This window comes from Macadamia integrifolia, chromosome 11 (genome assembly GCF_013358625.1).
Source record: "Macadamia integrifolia cultivar HAES 741 chromosome 11, SCU_Mint_v3, whole genome shotgun sequence".
NCBI classification, from domain to species: domain Eukaryota; kingdom Viridiplantae; phylum Streptophyta; class Magnoliopsida; order Proteales; family Proteaceae; genus Macadamia; species Macadamia integrifolia.
The window spans coordinates 16,839,973-16,850,462 of record NC_056567.1 but is presented as its reverse complement, the minus strand read 5'-3'; the positions used below and the strand labels follow the sequence as shown (position 1 = coordinate 16,850,462).

The 10,490-nt window shown below is 36.7% G+C and overlaps 1 protein-coding gene across 4 annotated transcripts; it reads right to left on the bottom strand.

The window, feature by feature from the left end:
• Positions 1-3,357: 3,357 nt before the first annotated feature.
• Positions 3,358-5,685, bottom strand: LOC122093536 (ethylene-responsive transcription factor ERF118-like). Of its 4 annotated transcripts, XM_042663885.1 has the most exons (4): positions 5,533-5,685; positions 5,222-5,269; positions 5,030-5,070; positions 3,358-4,948 (listed from the first exon to the last, which is right to left on the bottom strand). In XM_042663885.1, the coding sequence occupies exon 4, from the start codon at positions 4,749-4,751 to the stop codon at positions 3,783-3,785; it is 969 nt and encodes a 322-aa protein (XP_042519819.1). In that variant the 5' UTR covers positions 4,752-4,948; positions 5,030-5,070; positions 5,222-5,269; positions 5,533-5,685; the 3' UTR covers positions 3,358-3,782. The 4 variants fall into 4 exon arrangements, with proteins under 4 accessions (XP_042519819.1, XP_042519818.1, XP_042519820.1 ...); XM_042663884.1 differs by having other exon boundaries at positions 5,030-5,269; XM_042663886.1 differs by lacking the exon at positions 5,030-5,070.
• Positions 5,686-10,490: the final 4,805 nt, after the last annotated feature.

Below are 10,490 nucleotides of genomic sequence, written 5' to 3'. Positions count from 1 at the left end.
AAAAAAAAAAAAAAAAAAAAAAAAACCTATTATAATATAATTAACACTTTATTTTCTCCCCAGTAATTGCGATTGGTATCTTCATATATTATTTTTGTTGCACATGATTTTAGAATGGTTTTGGTTGTGGATTATGACGATTAAGGTATTGCTTCAGAGGTATTGATAGTGTTTTAGGATGGAGATAAGCATCCTAGTCACACCACAGGTATCTATATAGAGTGGGGTGTGACAATAGGGGTTGGGATGAGAGTGGTTGCAGGGGCTTGGGAGGAAGAAGGGGTATGTGGGGGTGGGGTAGGGAATGTTATAGGGGTAGGGGACGGGGGATAGTTCTCTACCTTCTACAAAAGAAGAAGATAAAGAAGATGAGGAAGAAGGCGGTGGCATTATAAGGGTTGGGTGATGGTTCCTTCCTTCGGCATAAGAAGAAGAAGGAAAAAAGAAGAAGAAAAGGAGAAAAGTGGGTCCCATATGTCTGATTAAGAAAATAATAATAGAAAAAGAAAAAGAGAAGAAGCGGGAAGAATCGGTAATAGGTTTTTGAGGCATAGATATAATCTGTCTAATCTAATGGCCAATAAATGCTAGCACATTTTATTCTTGGATAGCCCGCTAGCTTACCCACCGTTTTTCCTGAATAGAAATATAATCCATATAGAGAAAAAAAAAATAAGAATATTTCAGATTTGAGACATTACACCATCTAGATTTTCCCTATGTTACATTTTCGTGTACTTTTTATGGGATATTTTCATCATTTTATCAGATTTTTTTGTACAGGCATTTGATATTTTTTAATTTCATAGAATATTTTCATACCAACTAATATCACCAAAACAAATCTATCCCAATGATAGACCGCTCTAGTGAAATAACTTCGAGGGGGTGAATAGGTTATGCTAGCGGAAATTATAATCTTTTCGATTAAGGGTTCCCCAAATGTGATTGTAAAACGAAAGTTGCGGAATAAACAAAATTACAATCACACTACACTAAGATTTATAGTGGTTCGACTCAACTTGAGTCTAGTCCACTCCCCTACAAGATCCTTTTGTAAGGTATTCCACTAACTCTCCCTTTGAGTATAATAGATAGGAAAGGAAAAATTTTACACAATCTTGTAAGGACAAGAGAATCCGTATAATCTATTTTTCAGGTAGAGTGACACCTTACACTCTTATAAGGACAAGAGAATCATACATTAGCCAAAGTACAGTCTAGACAAGAGTAAAACAGAATTAAAGTGGAATAAAGTTTTTCAAGTTATCTCGTGCGGTGCATGCAATGAATATGAAATGAAAAATAATAGAATGCACCTTATATAGTCTCTCTTTGGATATGGAATAGTGATGGAGGCTTCCACACAATCTTGAGTTCTTGAAAATTAGATTTGACCACAATAGTTGAACTCAATATTATAAGGCTTGTTTCTCATTGAATAGCTTTTGATTATGATTGCTAATGCTCACTTAATTTTTAATTAATAAAACCATTAGTAGGGTATTTATATTGGTGAATGTTGGTTTCAAATTGGATAAGAAAATCACCAATTTTAAGAATAAAATTAGCCTTAAAGGGGAAATTTTCCTTTACCGGTAATTATTGGTAGGATTCTGTAATTACCGGATCAGATGACCATTGGTAAAATAGATCCGTTGGGATTCAAAAAAACCTAGCCGTTGGGCTTGGTAAAAGTCATCTAGAAGACATTCAGTAGTTACTGGTATAGTCCGGTAATTACCGGATGGCCTCTGTTGGCCAAAACCGAAGTGTTCCTCTGATCACAGAACCCAATCGGTAGTTACCGGTTCAATCCGGTGATTACCGAATGGCTTCTGTTAGTTCGCGTCTGATATGTCTTTTGTACATAGAGCCCAACTGGTAATTACCGGTTCCTGGCAGTAGTTATCGGATGGCCTCTGTTTTCAGTTCTAATTGTCTAGCAGTTACTTAATTGGTCATATCTTTTTCATGGGATGTCCAAATGGCCTGATTCAAGTTGTGGTGGTCTCACAACTTGATTGTCCACATATTTTCAGTTAAGTCCATTTCTTAGATGTGCCAATTTGAATGACTAAAATGCCCTTCAAGTTTGGTCTAGCTAGGTCAATACTCTTGAGGTCTTCTGTGTTAGAATTGTCTTAGATTCCTCCCAGGGTCATTCTAACACATGCATGCATGATAAGTTTAGTGCGTGCAATGTGTGTGATTACAACCTAATCTAGAACTTCTCAGGAGGTCATTATGTCTTCAGTCTTCTTCTTTCATCCTTGTCTTGAGCTTCATTGTGTAATCCTAAGATCTTCAATGGTTCCATGCCCTTTGCTTTGAGATCAAGCAACTTGTATATTGGTCTTCACATCACACTTAGCAAGTAGTTATTAGAATGCTCACTTGTTTGTTATCATCAAAACTAATGTGGAGTGTAGATATCCCCTACATTTAGATTTAACATTCCCCATTTTTAAAGAATGACAGACCATGATGATCTGAGAAGCACAAGCTAAGTCAAACAAAAGTTCCTTTCGATTTGTATCATCGGAGGAAGGGGTTGAGAAAAATCTTACTTGCGGCTTGCTCAGGGGCACTAGAGCTAGAAGAGGGGTGATGGAGAAATTCCTGATCAGTGTTCTACATCAGGTTTAAAACAATTTGCGTCAGAACTCCTATTGTGTGGGCTGCTCTGGCTGCTGCATGTCAAAATTGTCTTCTAATCCAATAGGGATGATTTAACTTCTGATTCCGAGTTCAAAACCCTTATATATATTCCCAACGTGTATATCCTCACCATTGAATTCTTCATTGGTGGGAATAATAAGAATATTAAAATTTCGTTGGTGATGCCTTCCTAATGTTGGATCGAATTGCAACACTAAGTAGGGATGAATTGAGTGATATCTCTCTTTTCTATTGAAACCATCTCACAACTTTAAGATAATCAAAATCAAACCCATGAATAGATTTATATGACGAGTCCTCCAGCAGGGGAGGAAGGGAAATTTTGCAAGAGAAAAAAGGTGATATACTATCTCAAGCAGTCTCTCCAGATCATGATAATGGAATGTATGATAGTAGTTGATTCTCATAATGAGTCAGTATGCACCACCAATGGGAGAGTAGATGAATGTTTATGCACGCGTTTCTGGTATTTTTATAGAATCTTCCTTTTGGTGTCCATGATTTGTTTTTCCGTTTTTTAACGGAAAATTCTGATTTTGACACTATACAATTTCTGAAATAAAATAACTACCAAACACAAACACAGGGTAGAGACATCCCATTAAAGAGAATTCACAACAAAAAATAACAGAAATTTCAGTTAATAGCATGACCATGGGGGGATAAATAGAGAAATAGCCAGAAAGAAGGATTTAAAAATTAATAGATATTTGAGGCATATATGCCTTAGATTTACACTATTATTTATGGAATTGATCCTTGGACGGCTCCTGTAGCACAGGAAAACCCAAGAACTCAATCAAATCTTCTGCCAAATACTCCTCTCTGAAGGAATGAAAAAACTCAAATCACTATCTCAAGGCTTTTGAGACTTGTCCACATACCGGAACTAAATATACTACTCTACTAGGAGTCCTATATCTGCAAAACTTATATGGGCAACTGCATAGTAATAATTTGTTAAAGGCCGACCATATTCAATGATTCATCAATCCAAGCCCATGACTGAGTCAAGATCAAAGTCGAAGTCTGTAAAATCTTTTGAAGCACCACTATCTTGAAACCCAAACAATGATAAATCATCTAAACAACCCAGATCATTAAAGCCACCCAAAGTCGAAGTCTGTAAAATCTTTTGAAGCACCACTATCTCGAAACCCAAACAATGGTAAATCATCCAAACAACCCAGATCATTAAAGCCACCCAAATCATCAAACAACCCCAGCCCAAAGTCCTCCATGAGTAATGAATCAAAATCAAGGTTCATCTTTTGCTCTGTTATGGGTGGCATTGGATCCTTCACAATATCTACAGAAGGACCCTGTTTCTGTTGTTGTTGCTGTTGTTGTTGCTGCTGATGCTGGTGATGAACAGTTGGATCAATAGTATTCTTAGAATGAGAAGCAGAGGTAGATACATCAAGCACAGAAGATGGAGATGAATAAGAAAATAGACTCTCTGTCTCTTCTGAGATGCAGGGCTGAGACTGAGACTGAGACTGAGACTGTGACTGAGACACATTGTTATTCTTCTTCTCTGAGAGACTAATACGCTCTAACTCAAACCTCTTTGAGGCAGCTTGATAAGCTTCAGCAGCTTCCTCTGCAGTATCATAAGTACCCAACCAGACTCGAACACCTCGTAAAGGGTCACGAATCTCAGCAGCCCATTTTCCCCAAGTCCTCTGTCGAACCCCTCTATACTTGGAAGTGGATCTGGGGTTCCTCTTCACAACCCTTCTGCTAGGGTTTTTGGAGACTCTAGAAATAGGGTTTTTGCTGCCATAATTACTGTCTTGAGAAGAGCTTTCATGAACAGACGAACCACATGGAGAAATTGGAACGTAAAATTCTTGAACAATCCGTTTAAGATTCCTTCTACTAGAAATCGTCGTCATCTTTTCATCTTCGCTAGAAGAAGAATCTGTAGCATTAGGATCGTAACAGAAAATTCGAATCTTTCTCATTGTTTTGTTCTTGATTTCGGATCCCTCTCTAGAGATTGATTTCTTCCTCCCTTGCTTAAAAACCTTATCTTGATTCAATAGTTGCCTCTGTGGCAACGGCATTACTAAAATTTCTTCTCAACCAACACAAAAGAAGGGGGAAAACAGGGGAAAATAATAACGCTGTAGAGAGAGAATCTCTCACAGTTCCAGTTCCCGGGTCTTTCAAGAACCCCTCTGACGAATAAGAAGTGGTATATAAAAACACTTTATATTGAAAACCACCAAAGCATATAACACGAGAACGAAACCTGCAAAACCTGCAAAAAACCAACAAATACTAAAACCCATTAAAAACCGATCTAAAAAAAGTCATTACAAGGAAGCAATTAAGAACCTACCGTTTTGTTTTCAAACGCATCGAAAAAATTTGGGAAACTTTCTGGAGGCCAAAGCAGAAACAATAGAAGGATGTTAAAAAGCTTGAGGATAGATAAGATAGAGAAGAAGAAAAAGAAGAAGATGAAAGCCAGAACTGCTCTGAAGCTCCAAACAGAAGACCAAAACAAGCCGACATAAATCCTCAAACCAACCTTGTTTCAGTACATGACTCTTTTGCTCTTCCGATTGAGAAAGAGAACCTGAAAAAAAGGAACACTAAGATTATAAAAAAAGAAAGAATACCCAGATGACCAAAAGAATTGATAAATCAAAGAAAGTTACAGGAGAGGGTTACGAATCAATGGCTACGATTTCTTAAACCCAGAATATGACAAAGATCGTTTTGAGTTGTTTTCGATTTTTCGCAGACTTGTGAAAAAGACTTGAGATAAAAAACAAGATAGACAAGCCAGACTGCCAGAGACAAATCTTCCATTCAAAAAAAAAAAGGAAATTTAAATACCTCAATTGTTCTCCTTTCTATGGAACTAATCTCTGAAGAGTGATCAATCACTCTTCTTTCCCCTTCAGTGTTTCAGTCTCTGTAACTCTCTCAGTCCCTCTCTCTCTCTCTCTCTCTCTGATTCACGGTCTGACTCTCGCTCTTGCCGTTCAACTTTTCATGAGCGGTCAAATTGGTATTTAGTAACCAATGGCATATAAATAGAGGAGAAAATAGTCAATAAGGGAGAAGAATGCTGATGAGCTGGCATTGTTGTCATCCATGTATGATGCATGACGCTCCCACCATAACTCATTCAATTCATGATATGGCCCTCCACGAATAGGTTCAATCCGTCGGTTTGGACCATGGTTTAACCCCGATTCTTAACTGATTTGGATTGATTATTCGTATTGTTTTACGGGTACGATAATAAAATAAATTTATTTCTTTTGAAAAGCAAAAGGCAAAAGTGATCGATATGCATCAATACCAATACTGATAATGAGAACTAAATCTATGATTTGAACTGATTTTGGTTCGATTTTATCGATTTTACTTTTCATATGAGAATGAGTGAAATCAAAACATGAAGAAATAAAGGTGTGCTGGTTTTATAATTCATTTCGATCTCACACATGGATCGTATGAGATCAAATCAGATCAATGAGTATCGATGGGTTTTGCCCTTTTTTTTATAAGGTGTCATTTTTTTGTTTTAATTGTTTTCCCCTGAAACCATAACGGGTAATTGATCTTAATCGATCAAGCATTGGGGATTGGTCTCAACCAATATTGACACGATACGGCCAATACAACTGATACGATACCGATAGTTGAAACCATGATCTCACATGATCCAATAAATTCATATCCATCAATTCGGTTTAATTGGTTCGATTCGATTCGATATCACCGGTTCAAAATAAGTATGGATACCGACTAGTAGTAGTAGTTCGTAGGAAAACTATTCCTTATGCAGTTTCCGAAGAGGAAACGTCAGTAGCTAGCCATCGGTTGTTTTAAAACGTGCAACTACTAAATTTGGCTTTAATTCCCTGCTTATTTACCATAATTGCAACTGATTTGAATCTCTTAATTAGCTGTCGTTATTATCTAAGATTAGAAAACTTTGAAACATTCAAGAATTTCAAAGAGAAAATCACGGTGGAAATCAATAATTTCCTGGGAAGGTATTTGACGTGTGCTCTAATATTTATTTATTTATTTATTTTAAACTTTCCTTGAAGTCCAGGGCAATCTTGAGTCTTCCTTAGTTGAATGATCACTGAGTCGAGACCTTTGGGAAAACGACAAAAAAGACTCCTATCCTATGGGAGGTAGTTTAGTAAGACTCCTATTCGCGGGGAGGTAGTTGGTAGTTCATAATCTTGAGATAGTAAGGATTTAACACCTCACGATCAAAAGGTCATGAGTTCGACTCTTATTAGAGTTTACTCATAAAGAATGTTATCACAAGGAAATAATTCAATTGATAGATCGATATGGTATCAGTTTGATACGAATTTTGTTCTATGTAAATATGGTATTTTATTGGCACATACACAATTTCAATATGGATTGTATTCGATACTTCTATTATTTTTTACATTTTACGAGAGATATCATATATGTAGACGGTAATTCGGTCAACCGGTATAGTTTTGGAATTTGATATAGTTTTAGCATTCTGATATGATTTGATACATATTGAACAATTTTGTCTTAAAAATTGATAGCATACCGATCTAAGAAAGATACAACAACAAACCTTATCTCAACTTAATGGGGTCGGCTACATCTATCCAAGTAAGGAGTGAAAAAAAAAATCCCAAAATTATAACAAAGTAGAACACACCTAGATGGGGTCTATTAGGGGTGCAAGTTTGGCCATGGAGGCCCGAACCCTCCCTTGGCTAGCCCTGACCCCGCATAGGGTTAGACCCGAAAATTTTGGCCCTAAAGGCCGGCTAGGCCCTGCCCTGACATTTTTTTGCCCTGAGTCAAGGTTAGGGCTTGTAAGGGTTGATGTCTATGGCCCACCCAGCCTGCCCTGAGCCCGAACTTGACTTTTGGCCCTGCCCGACCCTAATTTTTTACCATGATTTATTGAGTGTTCGATGGCCAATTTTGTAAGTTTGGTATCATTATCCACCATGGTTAACTACTTAAATTTTGTTATCTCATGATTTTTTTAGATTTAATTTTTATTTTACTTTTCAATTCCAAGGGCTTTAGATGCAAAGTCAAATGAACTTTTAGTTATTTCATATTTTGTAGGGTCAGGGTCGGTTATACTCGACCCTTGATGACAAATTAGGGTCAGGATATACCCAGCCCTAGATGGCAAATCAAGGTTAGGGCCAATTAAGGACATTCTGGCCCAACCCTATCCAATTAGGACCAATCAGGGCAGGCCTAGGCTAGGCTGGGCTGAGCCCTGTAGGGTTGGGCTAAGGTTTTAAGAAGCTCAGCTCAACCCGGAACTATTGTATCCCTAAGGTCTACTACTTGGATCCTGGCCCTCCAGTCCACTCTATTTGATGTCATGCTTGGAGCAAGGCCTAAATTGTATATCTCTTTCCTTACCACTTCTCCTATGATCATTTTTTTCTGCCCTTAGCTCTTTTACATCATTCTATTTAGATCAGATCTCTCTTCCTTAGTGGTGAATCTGATGGCCTTCGTTGAACATGGCCTTATCATCTCAAATGACTTTCCCAAAGTTTATCATGAATTGGGGTGACTCCCAAGTCCACTCTAATGCTTTCATTCCTTACTTTATCTTTCCTAGTCTATTTATACATCCATCGTAAGATTCTCATCTCCGTTACACACAACTTATTTATATAACGCCTCTTAATTGCCCAACATTCCGCTCTATCATGGTTTTAAGTATCGGTGCGTATCATGCCGTATCGGCCGATACGTATCCGTATCGATAAGCATCGGCACGATACATACCGATACGATACATAAAAATTTTAAAACCCTTATGTATCGATACGTATCCTACGATACACACCGATACGCACCGATACGCATCGATACTCACCGATACTCTATGAAAAATTCAAAATTGAAGTGAAATGTACATTTCGGTATGTATCGGTACGTATCGGTGTGTATCGATTGATACACACCGATACGTATCGATACGGTCATAAAATGGCCAAAATGGGTAATTTTTTAGAAAAACACAATTTTTTGAGGTGTTTTTGTTCCAAAGTTGCTATCAACCATTTTTCTCTCTAACTAAAGTGGAAATCAAGGTTGGGAACAAGGATTTTACATTTATGGGACAATTACAAACCTTGGATTCTTAGTGCGATACTCTCAATTTACTGTTTATGCATAATACATGTTATATATAACTTTTTTTAACTATTTTTTTATGCAAAAATGTATAAAAAAGTGTTTCCTATCCATTTATGTGCGTATCTTTAGCGTATCTTAGCGTATCTTCGATACGATATGATACCCTCCGATACGTATCTTAATTTTGGCCGATCGATACGACGACCGATACCGATACTTTAATCCTTGCGCTCTATACATCATAGATGAGTGTATAATTGTACTATAGAATTTCCCCTTAAGCTTTATATGGACATGTCGATTGCATAAAAATCTAGATGCACTTCTCCACTTCGTTCATCTCACTTTAATTATACGTGATAAATCATTATCTATATCTTCTTCCTTATTTAGATTAGATAGATCCCAAATATCTAAAAAAAATCACTCTGCGGTATCTCTCCCCCCTCAATTGTCATCATGTTGTTATCTATTGTAGTGTGACTATAATTACACATCATATATTTCATCTTTGCTCCGCTTATCTTAAAGGCTCTTGATTCCAAGGTTAATCTCCATCACTCTAGTTTAGTATTGAATCTTATTTTTGTGTCATCTAATAATAAAATATCATCAACGAATAGCCTACACTATGGAACCTCTCCTTAAATGTTTTTTGATCAACTCATCTAGTATAAGCACAATCGAGTACAATCATAAACAGGTAAGGGCTTAAAGCTAAACCTTGATGAAGCCCAATAGTAATTGGGAACTCGCTTCCTTAACCACTAGTGGTTTTCATACTAGTCACTATATCGTCATACCTATCTATAATTATATCCGCATATCTGTTTGATATCCTTCTCTTCTCTAGAACATGTCAGATTAACTCACTAGAGACTCTGTCATAGGTCTTTTTCACGTCAAAAAATAAAATGTGTAAGTCTTTCTTAGTTGTCCTATAACTTTCACGTCTTTTGAGGAGGTAAATAGCTTTTGTAGCAGATCTCCCTGGATAAAATCAAATTGGTTAACTAAGATATCATATTCTCTTTTCAGGCGGGTTTCAGTAACCTTCTCTCAAAGATTCATAGTATGGCTCATAAGTTTTATGCCTCTATAGTTATTGCAATCTTGAATATTCCCTTTGTTTTTCGTAGATAGGGACAACAGTGCTTCTCCTTCAGTCACCTGGAATTTTTCATGAACTCATAATCTTGTTAAAAAATTTGGTTAACTATGATACCCCTGAAGGTCCTAAGCTTTTCCAAACTTTTATTGAACTTCTTCTAGGTTGGGGATCTTTCTATATTTTATCTTTCTTAAGGCATCTTTAAGCTCACCTACACCAATCTTATGTACATATGTATGGCGTGTAGTGTCTTGATGCAAAATGAGTTCTCTCAAACTAAAACTAACGATCTATCTCCATTTAGTAATTTACAAAAATACTCATCCCATCTCTTCTTAATCTCTACATAGTTTACTAGCACCCTGGAACTTCATCTTTGATACATCGGACATGCTTAAAATCTCTGCTCAACATATCCCTCATTTTAAGTATCTTATATATAAATTTTTCCTTAGCCTTAATATTAAGGTTAATATAGAGGTCATCATATTTTTTCACCCTCACTTTTCCTATAAATTTTATATCTTAGTTTATGGCAGTATAATATATC